At 39.4% G+C, this 23,612-nt stretch overlaps 1 protein-coding gene across 1 annotated transcript in view; it reads left to right on the top strand.

Moving 5' to 3' along the window:
* Positions 1-16,185, top strand: part of RASGRP3 (RAS guanyl releasing protein 3) — a 141,329-nt gene extending 125,144 nt beyond the window's left edge. The window contains exons 14-18 of the mRNA XM_049870558.1: positions 5,352-5,499; positions 8,858-8,894; positions 11,037-11,162; positions 11,510-11,874; positions 15,183-16,185. Of these exons, the coding sequence (XP_049726515.1) occupies positions 5,352-5,499; positions 8,858-8,894; positions 11,037-11,162; positions 11,510-11,874; positions 15,183-15,191 (685 nt within the window). The 3' untranslated portion in view covers positions 15,192-16,185. The remainder of the gene's footprint in view (positions 1-5,351; positions 5,500-8,857; positions 8,895-11,036; positions 11,163-11,509; positions 11,875-15,182) is intronic.
* Positions 16,186-23,612: the final 7,427 nt, after the last annotated feature.

Genomic DNA, 23,612 nt, shown 5'->3' with positions numbered 1-23,612 from the left:
AGACAGAAGAATTGATGTGTTCAAACTGTGGTGTTGGCAAAGAATATTGACTATACAACGGACTGCCAGAAAAGCAAACAAGCTGGCTTAGAAGAAATACAGCTGGAGTGCTCCTTAGAAGAGAGGATGGTGAGGCTTCAGCTTGCTTACTTTGGACACATCCTCAGGAAAAAGAATATTGTGGTTGGTAAGGAGGAGGGTCAGCAAAAATGAAGGGAACCATCAATGAGATGGAGTGACACAATAGCTGCAACAACAGACTCAAACATACCAACAATCATGAAGATGGTGCAGAACTCGGCAATTCATCATTTTGTTATACATAAGGTCACCATGAGTCAAAACAGACTAACTTAGCAACTAACGACAACAAGGGTTCTAGAGTCACTTGCATTCCTGAAGCATATGTGAGAAGAGAGGGTGGAGAAACACAGCAGTTCTTAAACTCCTTGGCCTTGAAGTATTACACACCACATCTGTTCATGTTCCTTTGGTGGCAAATAGTCACATCAACCCCCACCCCAGATTCAAGAAGGGCTGGTAGACATAGCACCTTGCTGGATAGTTACTTTTAAGCAACAGATCTGTATGATGAAAGGTGGCACACATGCCAGGCAACTACCATTCTTCCTATATTAAACTTTGAAAGGGCCTGAGCCAAGATTCCTACCTAGTGATTGTGCTCCAAGGGGTGGGCACAATCTACTTTGTGTTCTGACTTGGTTGTAATATAACATATGCCATATATATGTATGTGTGTGTGTATATATATATACACAGCTATATATATGTATACACCATATATATATACACACCATATGTATGTATATATATATATATGAAACTCATTCTGTTGATTTGATTCTGACTCATGGCAACCCCAGGTGTTACAGAGTAGAACCGATCCATTGGGTTTTCTTAGCTGTAATCTTTATGGGATCAGGTCACCAGGACTTCTGGGTGGATTCAAACCACCAACCTTTCAGTTAGTAACAGAGCACAAACCATTTGTGCCATCTGTTACTGTTGTTGTCAGGTGGTGTCAAGTTGCTTCCAACTCATAGTGACCCTGTGTACAACAGAATGAAACACTGACTGGTCCTGTATTATGCTCACAATCATTGTTATGTTTAGGCCCATTGTTGCAGCCACTGTGTCAACCCACCTCATTGTGCTATCTAGGAAAAAAAAAAAATATATATATATATATATATATGGAAACCCTGGTGGCATAGTGGTTAAGTGCTATGGCTGCTAACCAAAGGGTCAGCAGTTTGAATCCACCAGGCACTGCTTGGAAAATCTATGGGGCAGTTCTACTCTGTCCTATAGGGTCGCTATGAGTCAAGATCGACTCAATGGCAACAGGTTTGTTTTTTTTTTCATTTCACTTTCCTAATAAACTCCATAATCGTGAGTACGGGCTGTGAGTTTTGTGTGGCCATTGCAATGAATTATTGAACCCAGCAGAGATACAGAGACTGCTGTGGGAGGGACGGTTTGTGTCAGAATTGGTAAAGATGGTGTAGAGAGGAGGCATGTCTGATCCCTGCTTCATAGAAATCAGCCTTGGGCCATTGATCTTGATGCTCCTTCCTACTTGTGAAGTTAGAGGAGGTCAGACATTGCCCTGTGCCATTTTTACAGACAGTCAATGGTATATTCAATATTCTTTGCCAATACCATAATTCAAAGGCATCAATTCTTCTTCAGTCTTCTTTATCCATAGTTCAGTTTATGCATGCATATGAGGTGATTAAAATAGACTTTAAGGCAAAATCAACCATAAAAAACAAGGATGGACATTATATAATGATTAAATGAACAATCCACCAAGAAGATATAACCTTAATAAATATCTATGCACCCAATGACAGGGATTCAAAATACACAAAACAAACTCTAATAACACTGAAAAGAGAAATTGGCCGTTCCATAATAATAGTAGGAGACTTCAACACACCACTCTCAGTAAAAGGCAGAACATCTAGAAAGAAACTCAACAAAGATGATGAAGATCTAAAGGCCAAAATCAACCAACTTGACCTCTTAAACATATATAGAACACTCCACTCAACAGCACAAAGTATACATTCTTTTCCAACACACATGGAATATTCTCTAGAATAGACCACATTTTAGCCAACAAAGTAACCCTCAATAAAATCCAAAATAATACAAAGTATTCTCTCTGATCAAAATGCCATATGAGTAAAAATCAATAACAGGCAGTGCAAGGAAAAAAAAAATCAAAATACATGGAAACTGAATAACACCTTGCTGAAAAACAACAGGATAATAGAAGAAAACAAAGAAAGAATTTAAAAAATTCCTAGAATTAAATGAGAATGAAAACATATCATATCAAAACCTTTGGGACACGCCAAGGGCAGTGCTAGTAGGTCAATTGATAGCAATAAACACACACATCAAAAAAGAAGAACAGGCCAAAATCAAAACATTAGCCCTATAACTCGTACAAATACAGAACAGAAAAAGGAGCCCACAGCCACTGGAAGAATGGAAATAATAGAGATTACAGCCGAAATAAATGAAATAGAGAACAGAAAAACAATAGCAAGAATCAACAAGACCAAAAGTTGGTTCTTTGAAAAGATCAACAAAATTGACAAACTATTGGCCAAACTGACAAAAGAAAATCAGGAAAGAAAGCAAATAACCCAAATGAGAAATGAGATGGGGGACATTACAATATACCCAACTGAAATAAAAAGGATAATAACAGAACACTATGAAAAATTGTACTGCAACAAATTTCAGAACCTAGAGGAAATCGACAAATTTCTAGAAATACACTACCTAACTAAACTAACACAAGCGGAAATAGAAAATCTATCCACCAGGCGCTCCTTGGAAACTCTATGGGGCAGTTCTACTCTGTCCTATAGGGTCACTATGAGTTGGAATCGACTTGTCCGCACTGGGTTTTAAACAGGCCATAATAAGAGAAGAGATTGAAAAGGTAATAATAATTAAAAAAAAAAAAAAAGCCCTGGCCCAGATGGCTTCACTGGAAAATTCTACCAAACATTCAGAGAACAGCTCATAGCAGTACTGCTCAAACTATTTCAGAGCTTAGAAAAGGAAGGAGTACTCCCAAATTCATTCTACGAGGCCAACATAACCCTGTTACCAAAGCCAGGCAAAGACATCACAAAAAAAGAAATTAACCAAACCACTATCTCTCATGAATATATATGCAAAAATTCTCAACAAAATCCTAGCCAATAGAATTCAGCATCATATAAAAAAAAATAATACACCATGACCAAGTGAGATTCATACCTGCTAGGCACTGGGTTTTTTTTTTTTTTTATGCAAGGATGGTTCAACATTAGAAAATCAGTCAACATAATCTGCCACAGTAAATAGAACAAAAGAAAAGAATCATATGATCATCTCAATGGATGCAGAAAAAGCATTTAATAAAGTACAACCATTCTTGATAAAAGCTGTCAATAAAATAGGAATAGAAGGGAACTTCCTCAACACGATAAAGGGTATCTATAAAAACCAATAGCCAACATCATTCTCAATGAAGAGAGGCTAAAAGCATTCCCCCTAAGAACAGGTTTTCGACAATGCCTTCAGAGCAGCTTGGACTTCTTCCTTCAGTACCATTGGTTCCTGATCATGTGTGACCTCTTGAAATGGTTGTATATTGATTAATTCTTTTTGGTATAATGACTCTGTGTATTCCTTCCGTCTTCTTTTGATGCTTCCTGTGTCATTTAATATTTTCCCCATGGAACCCTTCAGTATTGCAACTTGAGGCTTGAATTTTTTCTTCAGTTCTTTCAGCTTGAGAAACGCTGAGCGTGTTCTTCCCTTTTGGTTTTCCATCTCCAACTCTTTGCACATGTCATTATCAATGCATCTTGATTGCATGTTCAATCAATTTCAGACTGCAACAGCTGATAAGAATCTTCTGTCAGTTTGTCCTACTGTGGGGGCTTGTGTGTTGCTAGATACCAGCAGGGTCACCCATGGAGCACAGGTTTCAGCGGAGCTTCCAGACTAAGACAGACTAGGAAGAAGGACCCGGCAGTCTACTTCTGAAAAGCATTAGCCAGTGAAAACCTTATGAATAGCAGCAGAACACTGTGTGATATACTGCTTTAATCGGAACCTGGAATGTATGAAGTATGAATCTAGGAAAACTGGAAATCGTCAAAAATGAAATGTAACGCATAAACATCGAAATCCTAGGCATTAGTGAGCTGAAATGGACTGGTATTGGCCATTTTGAATGGGGGAATCATATAGTCTACTATGCTGGGAATGACAGCTTGAAGAGGAATGGTGTTGCTTTCATCGCCAAAAAGAACATTTCAAGATCTATCCTGAAGTACAATGCTGTCAGTGATAGGATAATATCCATACGCCTACAAGGAAGACCAGTTAATACGACTATTATTCAAATTTATGCACCAACCACTAGGGCTAAAGATGAAGAAATAGAAGATTTTTATCAGCTGCTGCAGTCAGTCAAAGATTAGACAGGCATATTAAAAAAACAGTAACACACGTGAGAAATCAAGTATAGGAGAACAAATGGGCAACACCTGCCCAAAAGCAAAGATGAGAAAGCAGGGAGGGACAGGAAAATTGGATGAATGGACACGGAGAACCCAGGGTGGAAAGGGAAATGGGGAGACCGCTGACACATTTTAAAGACTGCAACTGTCATAAAATAATTTGTGTATAAAATTTTTGAAAGAAAAACTAATTTGTGCTGTAAACTTTCCCCTAAAACACAGTAAAACTAAAAAAAAAAAAAAAAGAGGTCAGGATATGTGGTGGGGGTTGAAGAAGTGGGTAGAAATGAGGGTTTGGTCTGTATGGATGAATTCTCTAGAAAATGGGCTGCGAACAGTGAAGATCACCGATGGTACTGGCTCTGATGACATCAGGCTGAATGAAATTAATGAATGGCGGGCCCAGTTATCACATTTTCCTGTGTTTATCTAGCAGCCTGAGTCCTGCAAACCCTATAGCTAGGTGAGGGCAAGAAAGAAGATGTCCTTCTAGAAACTACTATTCACTAATGAAGGAGACTTTTGTTGCTGCAGTGCACAGGCCACATGCGCATGTGCATGTCAGCAGGTCCTGCACACACACACACAGAGGCCATCTCCTGTTTACTGAGAAAGGCTTGGGGCACCTGAAACTGTCTTTTGGAGTCCTCCCCTCCACTTAGATGTGACAAAGAAGTGATCATTCTCCACCTACTTTTGACCACAAAGGTTTGGGAGGTGGGTGGGTAAAGTGTGGTAACTACTTAGCAATATGTTATTCAAAGACCCTTCCTTCTTTGATTCTCTTAACAGGGATGGCCTGATTAGTAAAGATGAAATGATGGCTTACTTCCTGAGAGCGAAGTCTCAACTCCACTGTAAAATGGGACCAGGATTTATCCATAATTTTCAGGAGATGACCTATCTCAAGCCAACCTTCTGTGAACACTGTGCAGGATTTGTAAGTCTGTTTTCCATGGTTTTCTCTTGTATGTCATTACTGTGCAGCATTCTGTGAAGGTGGGAAAATGATCCTGTAAAAGGAATTCATCATCTGCCTTGGGTCAGAAGTGAAATATGAGGGCTCTGTGAATGAAATTAAAAATGGAAGCAGTACCTGTAGGTGGAGCTATAGTCTAGGAATGCAGGGCAGACAGAGAGGGAGAAGATAAGTGAAGTCTGTTCATTCAAGAGAGAGTTTTGCCTATTAATCCCTGCCTGAGGTAGATGTCAGCTCAATGAGTCCTTGAACTCATCACTAATGTTCGTAAATGTTTGCAATTAAGGAGAGCATTTATCTTAGCCAGTTCCTTCGACTTCTCACTTGATGCGGTGTTAGTCACTAGAAATCTCTCATGGCATGGCTCAGTAATTCACTACTCAAAAAGGGGGGAAAAACTTTTTGGAGAGAAGATGGTTATAATAATAAATAATGTCTACTCAGCACTTGACAATAAAGGAGTACTTCCTCAGACATTAGTGTAATTAATCCTCACAACAAGCCTGTAAAGTGAGTGTTTTACTCTACCCACTTTGCTGATGAAGACAGGGAGCCCCACAGAGGATAACCTAAAGTCCCCAGGATTGCACAGCTAATAATTATCAGAATCTGGACTCCAATGCAGGCCTTCTGACTTGGAATCCTGTGGTCTACCTATACTCCTGCAACAAATGAAGATTGTATAACTTATTTCCCCTACTTTTGATAATTCCTTGGGAACTAAGGTCAGTTTTTGGCCCTTATCTTAAATGTACACTCCTGACTTCAGAGTGTCTTTCAGTTGATACTCAAATTATACGAGATATAAAATATGATCTTCCAGGTGAGAGTGGCCAGCACCCAAGTGAGTATGGCTAATGGTGCTTTTTCTGGACATCAGAGTCCAGTTATTTTAGGTTTATTTGGCAGTTATGTCACACCGTTGGCTCATATTAAATTTGCTGCTGCTATTACATGCTATTACATGCTAACATTAAACTACGTTTTTCCCAATGCATACTTGAAGAACTGGCTTTCGAGGTCCCAAGGGAAGGAGTTTGTGTTCATCCACACAGCTCTCTGAAAAGGGTAAAAAAAAAAAAAAAAAAAAGGCAGAGTCAAGTTACTTCAAAGATGGCCCCAGGTGGTCAAGCAGCTAAAAGGGTAGGCCAGCCTAACCAGCTCTCTTCATCTGTCTAAGAGAAGGAGAGGCTCTTCTTCTATCACTGTCTCCACTGGGACAGGATTACCAGACCACTGTCATAAAACAAATATATCACCCTTGTCATGGGTCTCTAGTTTCTCTATTCTGATGCGAATTTTTGGGAGTATCTAGACCTGAGAAATTCCGAAGTGGGATGGGGCCGTGTAAGGTAGGGCTCAATGAAGAAAAAGGTCAGGTTATTAGGCCATGACATAGCTCAGCCAAGAGTTAGTTGCCTGTCCTCTGGTGGGTACGGGAGGTCTAATCTCTGCTGTCTAGTCCTTTGGTCCCATCTCCATCTTCTGCAAAGCACTGGTTCTGTAGAAGCAGCAAGATGTCATCTGTGGGAGCCTCCATACTCGTCTCCCTGATCATCAGAGCAGAGGTACTGGTACTATGTTCTTGGTGCAGCTATGATGAGGTAGAAAGGTCTGGACTTATTAGAGTCTAGAACCCTGGCCCTTACTAACCATGTGTCCTTGACCAAGTTATTGACCATACTTGAGCCTCTGTTTTCCTGCCAGTAAAAATGAGTTAATACTTACCTGCCATGTTGCTGAGATGACTAAATGATATCACATGTGTTGCATATCACATAGTGCAGAGTAAATATTTCTTTTTATACCATTCCTTGATACTTTTGGAGTTTAAGTAGACAACAGTCACCTAACCTAATTACCCCAAGGTTAGGAATGGAGCTTCTGAAGCTCTAGCTAAGCCCATTTAATTAATTGATAATTATATTTCTAGTGTCCCTATCACGTGCAAGAGCTGGGGGCAGGGAGCATGGGAAAGAACACAGAAAGGCCCCCTTCTGCACAGGATTTAGCCTATCAGAGAGCAAGACAACACCACCAGGAGGATGCCCCTGAACCACTTGGGCAAACACTCTCTCATTGCACTGTCCCACCCCGTTGCCATCAAGTTGATTCTGACTCATGGTGACCCCATGTGCATCGAAGCAGAAACTGTGGTGCATAGGGTTTTCAATGGCTGATCTTTTAGAAGCAGATCACCAGGCCTTTCTTCTGAGGTGCCTTTGGGTCCACTTGAACCTCCAACCTTTCAGCCTAGGATAACCATTTGCACTACCCTTGTATCTCTCCTGAAGTGTTCTTTGCTTCCTACTTGTTCACCACATGGAAGTTACTCACTCTTTGGCGGGCAGGATCTAAATCATTTCTACATCTCTCACAGCTCTGGCACAGGCGAAACATAGAGCAAATGTGGAGAGTGAATACATGAGTAAATATTAGATCTTTTCCTGTTTTGTATTCTTTTAAGGAACAAATACCGCTCAGAAAATATTCTAGCAAAGTTCAAAAGCTTTAGTGCAGAGTACACTTCATAGATAGCTTTATTTCATGTAGTGGGGACCAAGAGTAGCTAATGCCATTGGAAAGAAGGCAGAAGGATAAATGAAATAAAATGAAGCCCTGATGCATGACACAACATGGATCCACCTTGAAAACATTATGTTGAGTGAAATAGTCCCCAAGGACAAATATTGTATAATCTCATTTATATGAAATAAGCAAATATATAGAAACCAAAGGTTATTAGTGGTTTCCAGGGATGGGAGGAAGGGGACAAAAGAAAGTTTTTGCTTAGGGAGCCTTGAATTTTGTTAATGGTGGTGGAATGATTTGGAAAAGGACAGGGGGAATGGTTATACAACTTGAAGGATGTTATCAATGTCACTGAATTGTACATGTAGAAATTGTTGAGATGGTGTATGTTACTACACATTTTATCACCACACGCACACATACACACACACACACACACAAAAGGCAGAGGGGCATAGGGGCTTCCAAAGACAGTGTTTCCACCCAAATTTTGCTGAGAGTGCACCATGCCAAAGTTCAATACATGCACTCACTTTAGTTTCCCATCCCAACTCCCATTTGACTCCCAGCAAGAAAAGGGAAGCAAAGCTCACATTATCATCACAGCTGGAGTGGGACGTGGGATGGGAAGGGGGGTTCTATTTGACGGGAAGGGTGTTAAGAGCAGCTACATCCTGTTTGTGTTGGACTAGTCATTGAGCTTTCCAGGACTTCCTTCTTTGTGGCCTTATTTTTCCTCCCAGATTTCCCTTCAGCTTCCCTGACATTCCTTTGTCTTTTGTTACAGCTCTGGGGCATAATCAAACAAGGATACAAATGCAAAGGTAAATAAATGCTAGTTTGTTAAAATTTTTTAATTTGATATTTGGGGCAGCGATCATATTTGTTCAGTTAAACCACAAAAGCTGCTGGCATCAGTGAGAACTCGAGTCTTTTGGGCCACTGAGAGCTGAAGTGTTAATGTATCCAGGGAAAGAGTTTTGGAGAGCCAAATTAGAATTTTATAGCTTGTTCCTGAGGTAGCAAACCACCCTTATCAACCCTCATAAATCTAGCCCTCTTCTGTAAGATCTCTTGGAAATCTTCAGCATCAGGTTAAGTTGGGTATCTTGAAGTGGGACAGGTCTTATTAAAATACTGCATATAAGAACTTTTTCTTTCAAGGGAAAAAAAACGCTCTTTCATTTCTGCCATAGGTACCCATTTCTTTCCACTCTTACATCGTTATTTTTTTCTCTATAAACCCACACAGATGATGATGATAAGAGAAACCTAAAATTAATTTTTGTCCCTTTTGATTAATAGTTCATGTATCTGCTCTATTTAATTGAAATTCATAAGCTGAATAAATATATATTTGACAAATTTAATATGCATGCGCAGTCAGATGCATTAGGAAGTGTACTGCTTTCTCTCTCTATGTATATATTACATATAAAAAAAAAACCAGTACCATATAAAAAAAGGGTGTTTAATTTCAGAAGTTAATTTAAGATCATTGCATATTACTGGCATTTAATTTAAAAAGTCCCTGCATATTTTATGTAGACTGCTTACATTTTAAAAAATCTAATAATGTTCTTGAAAAATGTAGTAAGGATACAAAAGGAAGCATCTCAATCACAGAATGCCTTCAGATTAGTACCGCTCCCCAGTGATGCCTTTTTCTCCAGCTAAGACACCTTCTAGAATTTGGCTTTCATTTTGCATGAACAGAGAGCATCTGTGAACCTTGCTGGGACTGTTTATTGTCTCTCTGCATCAGTTGTCTTGGTCTCACTTGCATGTTTATTTTCAAGCAGCAAAAAGATACTATAATCCCTGACTGCCCAGCAGTGAATCAGTTTTCTTCTGGTTTCTGCCCCTCCATGTCCTAACACACACACACACACACACACACACCCTAAGAATTTTATAAAGATCAAGATCAATTAAACCCTTGGAACATCTTTGTATACATGATGTTTTCTCTTAATGGCCCACAGAGCCAAATCATTAATTAACATAGACTAAATGTCATTGCTATTTGCCTTTTCTTCATGTCGTCACAAAACCATTTGTAACAAGATCATTTGGGGGAAAATTGGTTATTGGAAATAGTTATAAAGGTCTTCTTTGATGGTAAGAGAAATACATACATACTTGTTAAAAATACCTGTACAGTGATTCTAAGTGAAACATGAGGCCTTCATTACATGAAATAATTGTGTTGCTGTCTTCCAAAGTGGTCAAATTCTTTCTGCCCTAAGTAGTGATTAATATTTTACTTTCTTAACTAGCATGGGAAATTTCATAGAATCTGCCACACGTCATTTCAAAGCCGTAGTCAAATATGGAATACATTTATTGAACAAGTTTCTGCATCTATACAAAGAGAGTGTTGCAGAAGATACAATCACTTGCCCTAGAAAAGTTTTGGGAAGTGAAGAATACAGACACGTACTAAATGGAGGAACACTCCCCGTAAATGCTCAGAGGCAGCAGTTGGTGCTGGGAGAGGCTAGAAATGGAATCTCTTTCACCCTCATTCTGGCTTGGGAAACTCTGTGCAGAGGCTCCATAGTGGCCTGGGGAAGAGGCCCAAATCCAAGAAAACAAAACCCATTGCCCTCAAGTAGACAGCCCCACATAATTTCCATTTAGTTTTGGGCAAAGACAACTTACCAGGCTAGATTTTACTTGTTCACTCCATAGGCACTTCAATGAATCATGTAGAGGAACAAACTGAGCAGATACAAGAGAACTTTAGGATCCTCAGGGAGGCAAAAGGCTCCCAAGGGCCTTTTCCCAGCCCCTAGACTTGAGGGCACACAACAACAACAGACATATCCTGTAGGTCTAGGCTGGACTCTGAGATTAGCACAGAAATAAGGGGGCCTGAAGGCTCTAGCCCCCCTGAAAGTCCAATCACTACCAGACACACCTGGGTCCCTCTAATCATCTATGATATATTTGGAAATTTTTAGACTGTGGAGCCAATTGTCACAAACAGTGCAAAGACCTCCTGGTTCTGGCCTGCAGAAGGTTTGCACGTGTACCCTCCCTGGGCAGTGGTCATGGGTCGCTGCCTGGAAGCCCCTCGCTGCCCCCAGGTAATGTCCTCTACTTTCTTTCCTGCCATGATTTCTCTTGGCTCACCTTCCCATGCCTGGTTGTCACCTGAGTTTTGGATCTCAGCCCTGTCCCAGTTATATAAACACCGAGGCGAGCACCAGTGGCTAATCCTAGACCCCCCTACCCCCCCCCCACCTCCCTTACCCCCACCTCCGTTGCTTCTCTCTGCTTTCAGGTCTCACCAATATGCAACTCACTTGAGCTAATTTAGTTCGGTACCTAGTCTAATCCTCTAGCATGTTACACCCCTGTTGTTTGCACTAACTTTCATGGTTTACTGTCAAGCTATCATATGTCCAATACTCACCTTCTTCACCCCTTCCAGTGCAGGATGAGGTGTTTGAGTTCCCTGGGGTTGCTGCTGGACACCAGGACCTGGACAGCAGAGCCATCACACTGGTTACAGGCTCCTCTCAAAAGATCTCTGTGCGACTACAGCGGGCCACCACCAGCCAGGCCACCCAGACTGAGCCTGTATGGTCAGAGGCTGGCTGGGGAGACTCAGGATCTCATACCTTCCCCAAAATGAAATCTAAGTTCCATGACAAAGCAGCAAAGGACAAAGGCTTTGCCAAGTGGGAAAACGAGAAGCCCCGGGTGCAGGCTGGTGTGAATGTTGTAGACCGGGGTACTGAGTTTGAACTTGACCAGGATGGAGCAGACATGAGTGAGGCCAGAGAGGACGGTGAGGTGAGTGCTGGGTCAAACCACAATAAAATCAGAAGAGGGAGGCTGAAGGTGCTGAGAGTTATAGTGGGTCGCTGGGAGGCAGACTGGTAATTTTGAAAGCAGTATGGTTGTGAATCAAGACATATCACTTTAAGTCCTGCCCTTGGCTAGTCATATGACTTTACCCTGAGCAAATGATTTCTTCTCTTTGGACCTCAATTTCCTCATGAGGGCTTCAGGGGGTTCATGAAAGGATTTTAAATTTTATGTGAAATTATACATGGGCATATTTAATTATGAGGAGTGGAGTCCATAGCACTAAACAGATTCTCAAGGAGGTCTGCAATTAAAAAAAAAAAAATGGGAAGAATCATTGTGTAAGATTTTCAGGATGATGCATGAATGCACGCTAGTCACTCCAAGTACCATGTCATGGACTGAATTGTGTCCCCCCAAAATATGTATATCAATTTGGCTGGGCCATGATTCTCAAAACCAAACCAAACCCACTGCCGTTGAGTCGATTCCGGCTCATAGCAACCCTACAGGACAGAGTGGAACTGCCCCATAGAGTTTCCAAGGACCACCTGACAGGTTCAAACTGCTGACCTCTTGGTTAGCAGCCTTAGCACTTAACCACTATGCCACCAGAATTTCCGCCATTTTGTCATCTAATGTGATGTAAATGTGTTGTGAATCCTATCACTATGATGTTGATGAGATGGATTAGCAGTAGTTCTACTGATGAGATCTACAAGATTAGATTGTGTCTTAAGCCAATCTCTTTTGAGATATAAAAGAAAGAAGTGAGAAGAAAGACAGCGGGACCTCATACCACCTAGAAAGCAGTGCCTGGAGCAAAGCACGTCTTTTGGACTTGGGATTCCTGCAAGGAGAAGAAACTAGTTTAGGGGAAGATTGATGACAAGGACCTTCCTCCAAGCCAACAGAGAGAGAAAGCCTTCACCCGGAGCCGATTCCCTGAATTTGGACTTCTAGCCTACTAGACTGTGAGAAAATAAATTTGTCTTTGTTAAAGCCATCCACTGGTGGTATTTCTGTTAAAGCAGAACTAGGTAACTAAGGACTGAAGCACTTACTAATGAAGATCAAAGACCACAGCCTTCAGTATGGATTGCACCTCAACATAAAGAAAACAAAAATCCTCACAAATGGACCAATGAGCAACATCATGATAAATGAAGAAAAGATTGAAGTTGTCAAGGATTTCATCGTACTTGGATCCACAATTAACAGCCATGGAAGCAGCAGTCAAGAAATCAAACGACGCATTGCATTGGGTAAATGTGCTGCAAAGGACCTCTTCAAAGTGTTGAAAAGCAAAGATATCACCTTGAAGACTAAGGTGCGCCTGACCCAAGCCATGGTATTTTCAATGGCATCATATGCATGTGAAAGCTGGACAGTGAATAAGGAAGACCGAAGAAGAATTGACGCCTTTGAAACGTAGTGTTGGTGAAGAATATTGAATATACCATGGACTGCCAAAAGAACAAACAAATTTGTCTTGGAGGAAGTACAGCAAAAGTGCTGATTGGAAGCAAGGACGGCGAGACTGCGTCTTACATACTTTGGACGTGTTGTCAGCAGGGATCAGTCCCTGGAGAAGGACATCATGCTTGGCAAAGTACAGGGTCAGAGGAAAAGAAGAAGACCTTCAATGAGGTGGATTGACACGGTGGCTGCAACAATGAGCTCAAGCATAACAACGATTCTAAGGATGGCTCAGGACTGGGCAGTGTTTCGTTCTGTTGTGCACAGGGTGGCTATGAGTCGGAACTAACTTGACAGCACCTAACAACGACAAGAGATAACTAAGATAACCACCTCTGCCTGCCGAGGCTGTTTGCATGAGCAATGTGGCTCTCACTGAAATCTCACAAAAAGAGCTTCTGTGAATGTAGTCATAGGATGACCAGCTAGATTTCTCAAGATGGTGCTTACCATCTCTGGATACAGAGGAGCACCTGCTTTTGTGCAACGAATAGTGAAACTAGCCATGAGCTCGCAGAGGGCTATTATTTCTATTGGCCTAGCACTGTTGGTAGTTCGAATCTACCTGCCACTCCTTGGAAACCCTGTGGGGACAGTTCTACTCTGTCCTATAGGGTCCCTATGAGTCAGAATTGACTCGAAGGCCAGGGGTTTGGTTTTAGCACTGTTCAAGTTACTTAAATCATGCTCATGGGTTAGGAGTCACAACCTGTTAGATGAGAGCAATCACCTATATGGTAAGATTTCCTGATCATTAATCTCTATAAGGAAATAAAAACAAAAATCTGGCTTTTTAACTTAATTACTTTGCTCTTTGGAAACTGAACCTTCATGTTCAGATGCTCTGTTGCTCTTTGAATTTTCTCATCTCATAAATCACAGGGGATGAGTCACTGAATTAGTAGTTAAGTCTGTTTGTGCTAATTAAGGAAGACAGTGTGCTTTTGTTAAAAATGCCTACAGTATATTGTCTCACTACCATCCAAATCAGTAACAAATGAAAAGACATCTGTCCTTGCCTAGGGCAAAGGTGAAAAGAAAAAGTGTGACAAAATTACACCTGTTGAATATGTGGACAAAAGGAGTCACCAAATTTAAGAATTTTTCTGCCAGGCAAGACCAATGAACAGCTTTAGGAGAAATGCTCTCCTACACATTTACTATTTGCTATCAGACGATTTTTATGAGTCCTATCATTGAACATGATCAAAAGACAGGTCGAGATCATTCTCTCGACAGTAAGAATATGTATATTTTCTTTATAATGCTTCTTTTGTTTTTCATTACCTTCTAAATTAAATCTAATCAACAAGTGTTTATCATAAAAAGATTGGAGAATGCTGGATTCAACAAAGTTGAATATACATATATATACATATAGAATATAGAATATGTATATTCTTACTAGCATATTTATAGATACACACACATATATATACATGCATGTGTGTATATATAACTTAATAAATTTTTTTACAAATTTTCTCAGTGTCCTTATACTAATTTACATCATGGATTTCTAAGAGGAAACCCTTTTAACAAGGAGTATTTCAAGGAACTAATGTTTTGTGGAGCACTCTTTAGGAAACACTAGAGCAAGCATGCTTGTTTGACTGTAGGTATGGGAGTCTTTAAGATTTCGTGTGCTGGTTGGATGACAAGACCTTAATTTATATTCCCTTAAATTCTGAGAATAGAAGGTGCTGATCCTTTGTGATATTATGTCAAATTTCTCTGATATACTGCTTTAGAGGAACACTTTTATTTTGTTAAATGAGATCCAACCATATAACAGTTTCGGATTTGTATTGCAGGATGGCTGACTTCATCCATTCTGGGGAAACTGAAGGCATTGATACTGGCTTTTGAAAGGAGCAAGATGAGAAACTCTGAAGAACACTCCAACTCTCAAGAAGTTATGCGGAATGATCTCTGACTCTTTATTGCCTTGTGACATCATGGGATCTGCCTGATTGGACTATGGGACAGAGGAGTGCCCTAACTATGAACTATTTATTTTCTTCTTCCCTACCCCTAGTTAGGTGCCACGAGGACAATGTTAATGTAGTTGGTAGTTTTTTCATATATCGTTCTCTAAAGCCATTTATATACAGGTGAAATGAAAACTTTTGTGCATGTACCTGATATTCATTTTCTAAACTCAGGCTTTGCCTTTTGTTGTTGTTGTTGTAAGTGTATTATTCTACTGTCTTAATAAACTTTGGATGGGGGGGTTAACAAGGATTTGAGTACCAGGTGATTTAGAGGTCTTTTTGTGTATTTTTTGGATGGAGCAGGACTTAACATTTTCTTGAGGGCTTGAGGGACAAGGAAGCCCTTCATATCCTGGAATGCATTTGTTCTTCTACTGACTATCTGTTGCAAGGTGAACCTGTTTACATTGTTCTTATCATACAGTTGCTATTATGATATATAGCAAGTCGCACACGTATGTGTCACATAAGTCTTAACAACTCTGCATTACTAGGAAACGACATAGCCACGAAAACCTTTCTAATTCCTCCATGTGAAGCTAACTATACTTGTTCGATCTCAGTGGGGTTAGTAATTTTTCTTTCTTAAGACTCCTGAAATATGAACAACTAAGAAATCATCAATTCAAGTTACTGGGGATAAAATTTAGAAGAAAAACAAACCACCAATTTTTAAAAATTCAAAATAATTTTAAGAATTTTGTTTGTTAAAAAAAGAAAATTTTGGTCATGAAAGAACTCTGTGCTCTTCCTAAGAAACTGCAATCCACAGTTAAAGAGTAGTCACAGAAAGCCAATCATCACAAATCACCTCTGATTAACATTTCCATTTAAACTTTTAAAAGATCGATATTTTAAGTATCTTCCTTTGATCCAAAGGAGCCCTGGTGGCCCAGTGGTTAAGAGTTTGGCTGCTATTGAAAAGGCAGACAGTTGGAATCCACCTGCCACTCTTTGGAAACCCTATGATGGCATTCTACTCTGTCCTATAGAGTCTCTATGAGTCAGAATTGACTCCACGGCAATAGCTTTGATTTGCTTTTTGTTTGTTTTGATTCAAAAGAACTAGACACGGGTGTGTCTGTTACATGATTAGAGGAGAGAGAACTTGGTTCAAGATGCTCAAAAGTAGAGGTGGGAGTGAGCCTGTGGATGAGGGACTGGCCTTCTTCCAGTTGGCCAGTCAGACTTGTATTTTACGGAGGTGGTCTGGTCCTCATTTGAGTGCTAAAGCATTTATATTCCATATAAAACTGAATTGGTTTCTATTTGGGTCAGTCACTTCAGTAAAGAAATGCCTCTCCTCTCTTTTCTCTCCATCTGTTCACCGATGACAGTTCTGCTCAGCAAACCCTGAGCACCTGCTGTGGGCCAGGTCCCAAGCCAGATGCACAAAGAAGGGCAAGGGGTAGCTTTGTGGGCATTAAGGCAGAATGGTTCCAGTGCTTTTAAATATGTTTCCAAACTTAATTGTAGTAAACAGACTCAGAGGAAGGAAGTATTACAAATTAAATGAAGTTATTAGCTATGGGAGCAGTGATTAAGCTGGATAATAAGAGAACTCACTGTTTGCAATCACCTCAGAAGGCAAACAGCCAGCCCCAAGTGTTGGTCCTATGTATTATGTATTCCTACTTAAAAAATGCAATGAAGAGTATTTTAACAAAATTTAAAACAAAACAAAATAAAACAAAAAGACTATGTATGGAAAAACTTTCATGTTTTTTAAAAATTTTAAAGAAAATTCAGGAAAAAAACTTGTTAATAAATGTTGGATTCTTCTTCAGGGAATTATTCCACTTGTCACTTAGCTTAGTTTTTTTTTTTTTTGAGCTTTCACATATAGAAAGAGTTTTATACTTTAAGGCTCCCTGTGATAAAGAAACTAAATTTAGAAAAGTAAAAAACAAACAAAGAAAACAGAACAAATATGTTATAATCTATCTATATACGTACCTTTGTTGTTAGGTTTTGTCAAGTCAGTTCTGACTCACAGCAACCCTATGTACAACAGAACAAAATGCTGCCCCATCCTGTACCATCCTCACAATCATTGCTATATTTGAGCTCACTGTTATACCCAGTGTGTCAATCCATCTCATGCAGGGTCTTCCTCTTTTTTGCTGACCCTCTACCTTAATGAGCTTGATGTCCTTCTCCAGCGACTGGTCCCCCTGATAACATGTTCAAATTACTTGAGATGAAGTCTTACCATTCTCCCTTCTAAGGAGGATTCTGGCTGTACTTCTTTCAAGGCAGATTTGTTCTTTTGGCAGTCCATAGTATATTCAACATTCTTCGCCAACACCATAATTCAAAAGCATCAATTCTTCTTTGATCTTCCCAATTCATTGTCCAGTTTTTGAGTGCGTATGAGGCAACTGAAAATACCATGGCTTGGGTCTGGCACAATTTAGTCTTCAAGGTCACATCTTTGCTTTTTAACACTTTAAAGAAATCTTTTGCAGATTTACTCAATGCAACACGTGTGTGTGGTGGTAGGGGTATACATACATACATATATATATACAGTGCCCTGGTAGTTTAACAGTTAAACACTTGGCTGCTAACGGAAAGTTTGGTGGTTTGAACCCATCAGTGGCTCCATGGGAGAGAAGTCCTGGTGATCTGCTCCCTTAAAGATTATAGCCTAGAAAGCCCTATGGGCAGTTATACTCTGTCACATAGGGTTGCTATGAATCTAAATTGACTCAACGGCACCTAACAACAACATATATCTATATCTCTATCTATCTATATCCATTGCCATCAGTTTGATTCAGACTTTGAGTTAGCAGCTGATTGCGAACCACTTTTGCCACCCTGGGACCTCATATATAAACATGTGTGTGTGTATGTGTAAACATATATTATACTGCACACACACAAATACACATAAACACACGACTATTATTTTGCTGAAGAGGAATTTGAGACCGAAAAGAAGTTGCTTTATCTTTTTGATTATTTATACATAACCAATGGTATTTCCGATATTTCCAATCTATCAGTCTTCTATAATCAGTAAACAAAGTAGGCAAACTCATGATGGAGCAAAAAGAACAGCTATGGTTGGTTCCTCCAGACCTTCATTTGATTTGATTTGATGATCATTGTCATCTTTCAGATGAAAAGCAAAACCAAAACCAAACTCTTCACAGTGAATCTTATTAGGTACCAGGATGTGATATATTAAATCCTTCAACTGAGTCTTCAATTAAGGATGGACAAATTGGATTGATGCTTCTTTAGATCTGCCTGCACCAAAGGGCAGTCCTAGCTAGTGTTTTGAATGCTTTTTGTTGAATGACCATCTCCAGAAGCAGTAATGTTCCCGGGTTGTGACGGAAACAGATTCTCTCTGTCAGAGGGGTTTGCTCTTTTAAAATGAGGGTTATTTACTGTAGGAAGTTTAAGTATTCCTAAGATGAACACATTAGTTTTACACAAATACATACAAGACTCCAGAATGACTGAGGAGGTAAATTCAGTCAAATTTGGTTACCAAAGCATATCTTTGGTATGTAATTTGAGATCAGATTTGAATCCCATCTCTGCCAGTTGTAGCCATGGGATACTGCACAAATTCATGTGTATCCATTTAACCTCAATTTCTTCATTCATAAAATAGAGATTCAACCACTTTCCTCAACTACCTCATACAGTTGTAAAGATCAGGTCAGATGATATATGTCAACGTACTTTGTAAAGACCTTATAAGTAAGTTAATACGATTTTTGCAGTTGAGCAAGCTTCTCCAAAATTGCCTTCAAGACCCTACTATTTAAAGGTATCATATGGCTATGTATTTTGGAGGATCTATACCCAATATTTAGGCAAATTTTGTGTCAAAAAAGAATTGATTAATCAAAGAAGTATAAATGAAAAATATTAGAATTTTTCTTATTCCTGGCACTATGTGTGTGTGTAGGGCTAGTTCTAGTCTGTCTCCTAACATTGGCAGCTTCTTACTCTGATTGAAAATAGGTAGGCAAGATTAAGAAACCAAATGGGTAAAATGTAAATGAATTTAGAAAAAAATCCACATATTGGGTAGATGAAAATAGGCCAGAGCATAAATATACTTAAGAGACTAGCTCTGGAAAGCATTTAATGTATTACAGGGAGTCAAGAAGAAAACAAAAATCAACTTTTAAAATAAAAAGGGTAACACTTATTTTACAACTACTGAAGGTGGTAATTACAAGAAACTACTTGGAATTTAAGGTGCATCAGGAAATAGCGTCCTCCAGACTATACCCAAAATCTTCTCAGTGCAGTCTCCTGAGCCCTCAGACCAAAACCAAAATACTTAGTTTATCTTATCTTTTTAAAATGTTAATGAAATCATGTTGGAATTCCCATCTGCTCAGAATCTTCCTGACTTGCAGTGTGTACATAGGAGCAGAAAGAAAGCATTGCTTGGGGTACTCTATAATGCAACTGGCCTGAACACTTCAAAAGTAAAATGTCATGAAAAACAGAAAAAATGGAGAAGGAGCAGTTCTGAATCAAAAGAGATTTAATGAAATATAATAGCTGAATATAATGTGTAAACCTGGACTGGATTCTGGATCAAAAAATAAATAAAGCAGATATTTTAGGGACAATTTGGGAAATTTAAATATAAATTACATATTAAATCTCTATTAAACGAATGTTACTTTACTTCAATGTGATAATGATTTTATGGTTATGTAGGAGAACGTCTTTATTTTTAGGAAGTGTGTGCTGAAGTACTTAGCAATGAAGTATCCGTATCTGTAATTTACTTTAAATGGTTGAGCAAAAAAAAAAAAAAAGTTCATATATATGTAGAAAGAGAAAGCAAATGTGAGAAAACTAACAACTGCTGAATCTAGGTAAAGGGAATATAGGTGTTCACTGTATACTATTTTTTAACTTTTTTGAAGGTTTGTAGGTCTTTTTCTAAAGTTTAGAGAAAAAGAAGACATTACTCCTCTTACTGAAAACCATCAAAAAAGCAACAATGGAAAAAAAATTCCTTTTTCAGAGAAACCAGGCAAGATCTGAAATCCTTGGTCCTTACAATAGTACAGCCAAAAGCAAGGAAGCTTGATCACAGGGGTTTGCAGGAGAAGTGGAGAAAAGATAGTGTGGGAGAGAAAAATTCAGTGGCTGCAATATCAAAAAACAGGCTGCAAAAATATCCCTCTCAGAGTGAAGGTGCACACTCTGAAGTACAAATCCTCAACCCTTTGTTTACAACAGAAGAACCAGGGGTAGTCCCACTGGTGACAGGAGCTTCCTGGATCTGGCTTGATTCCGAGACGCTTAACAAGTGAGGCCCACAGACAAACATTCTTTGCAAGAAGCTCTGTCTCTATGGCAGCAGAGCACCAGAAAGTCTTTGTGATGAGAAAAAAAAAAAAAAAAGAAAGAATAAAATCCCATAGTTGCTGCTCCCCCCAAAGATGTAAGGGCTAACTGAGCTTACATGCAAAACCTAGGATCATAAAAATTTCACCTAGCCTTGACACTGTCCTGGCTCCTTCCCTACATGAACAGTCCACGCATTTTGTAGAAAAAGCTCAAAATCAAAACAGAGTTAAAAAAAAAAAAAAACCTCAGGCCATACCAGGAAAACAACAACAAAAACAAGACAGTTAAAACAGATGCCAAAATTCTCCCCAGAAAGAAACAAAAACAAAATTCTGCTACACAGAGCTTATGGAAACTGGTCAAACATTTTTCCAAGAATTAAAGCTGCTTAATGGATCCCCTGAGCCACAGAAACCATGATAGTAATAAATGCTTACAGTTGTTTAAGCTACTAAGTTTTAGGGTACTTCATTTTAGGGTACTTCGTTACTCAATAGATAATTAATATAATATCCTTACAGGACATCTACAGGACATTCTGCCAAAAGAACGAACAAACCTGTCCAGAAAGAAATACAGTCAGAGTACTCACTTGGAAGCGAGGATGGCAAGGCTGCGGTCTCACATTCTTTGGAGATATTATCAGGAGGGATTAGTCCCTGGAGAAAAACATCATGCTTGGTAAAGTAGAGGGTCAGTGAAAAAGACAAAGACCCCGGACGAGATGGACTGACACAGTGGCTGCAACAATGGGCTCAAACATAGCAGTGATTATGAGGATGGCTTAGGACCAGGCAGTGTTTTGTTCTGCTGTGAGTTGGAACCAACACAGGATAATTAAACCATAACCTTTGGGGTTGTCTTCTCTTACCAGGTTACCAGCTGCCATCGAGTGGACTCTGACTCATGTGTGTTAGAGTAGAACTGTGTTCCACAAGGTTTTCAATGGCTGATTTTTTTAAAAGTAGATTTCCCCAGGCCTTTCTTTGAGGTGCCGTTGGGTGGACTCACACCTCCAACCTTTCAGTTTGTAGCCTAGTGCATTAACTGTTTTATCTTTTTTTTATTGGACAGAAATAACTTGCATCTCTGTTGTTGTGGTTGTTGTTAGTTGCACTTGAGTCAATTCTGACTCATGGTGACCCCATGTGTGCAGGGTAGAACTGCTCCATAGGGTTTTTAAGGGTGTGACCTTTCAGAGGCCCATCTCCAGGCCTTACCCGTAAGGAGTCTCTGGGTGGGTCTGAACCACCAACCTTTCGGTTAGTAGTCACTGCTTACCATTTGCACCACCTAAAGATTCCACTTGCATCTCTACGAGATAAAAATCATTTGCATCTTATCAGTTTTCTTCAAGTTAGTATCTGGGCCTTAATCCATACTAATAGTAAGACAAAGTTATATTGCCCTTGAGCAACGTCTCCCCCCTAGGCACTACTGACATTCTGGGCCAGACAACTCTTTGTTGTGGGGGGCTGTCCTGTGCCTTGTAGAGTATTTAGCAGCATCCCTGGCCTCTCCTCTCTAGATGCCATTAGCAGTCCCTCCCATCCCCCCAACCAAAAATGTCTCTAGACACTGCCATATGCCCCCTGAGGGGCAAAATTGCCTCCAGCTGAGAACCACTGTCTGTGCATCAGAATCACCTGGAGGTCTGGTTCAAATACAGATTGCTGGGCACCATTCCAGGATTTCTGATCCTGCTCGTCTGGGTTGGGGACTGAGAGTTCGCATTTCTAACAAGTTGCCAAGTGATGCTGGTGCTGATGCTACTGTTTGGGTACCACACTTTGAGACCACTGCCCAAAAGAGGCAGAGGAGCCTTGAGCAAGCTTGTTAGAACTGCTCTAGAATAACACCCAAAGGACACACAGCCAACTTCTACCTTACTACAGGTTTTGGATCACTTTTCTTAGAAATTTTTTCTAAAGAAACATAAGATTAAGGTAATTCTATAAAGTTATAGTTAAGATCACTATTAGAACTACAAATCTTTATAAATAACTGAATTCAAAAACCAAAACAAAGAGGCCCTATAGTGAAAGGCTTTCAAAAGTTATAAAAACAGAAAAATGAAACAAAACAAAATAATATGACAGAACTAAGTTCAAATACGTGTCATCAAATGCAAATGTGCTAAGCTTACCTACTAAAAGAAAAAGGCCCTCAGAGTGGATAACAAAGAAAAACGCAAGTCTATGTTGTATACAAAAGACACGTCATAAGGTAACTTAGAAGGTTGAAAAATAATGAAATGAGTGAAGGTATACCAGGCAAATGCAAACAAAGAGAAAACATGGATCATAAATTAAGTATTACAGAAAATTAAATTCAAGGCAAAAGGCACAAAAGAGGACAAAGGCAGGCTTATTTTAATGCTAAAGGATACAGTTCACGATGAATGAAAATATGACAATTACGAATATTTTCACACCAAGCTATAAAAAAAAAGCTATAGAGCATCAATATTCATGAAGTAAAAAATATAGGAGATTCAAGAAGGGATAAACAGAAGTATATTCATGGTAACCCCAAAATTTATTTTCATCTCATGCAGCTCATGGGATATCAAGTACAAAGGACACAAAAAGTAAATAAGGTGCTAGACCTGTGCCATCCAATAAGGTAGCCACTAGCCGCATGTGGTTATTGAGCACTCGAAAGGTGCTGTCAGTATAAAACATGCCAGATTTCAAAGACTTGGTACAAGATAAAGAATGTAAAATATTTCATTAATAATTTTTAGGTTGGTTACATGTTGAAATGATAATGGCACTGCTCTAGGGGAAGTAATTAACAGGATAGATCTAAATAATCATAACAACTAACATATGTAGTGTTCATTACATTCCAGGTACTGTTCTAAATGCTTTGTGCACATTAAACCATTTAATCCTCACCACAACT

Source organism: Elephas maximus, chromosome 26, assembly GCF_024166365.1.
Source record: "Elephas maximus indicus isolate mEleMax1 chromosome 26, mEleMax1 primary haplotype, whole genome shotgun sequence".
NCBI lineage: Eukaryota > Metazoa > Chordata > Mammalia > Proboscidea > Elephantidae > Elephas > Elephas maximus.
Note: the sequence above shows the minus strand (reverse complement) of the source record. Positions and strands in the feature narration are given on the sequence as shown.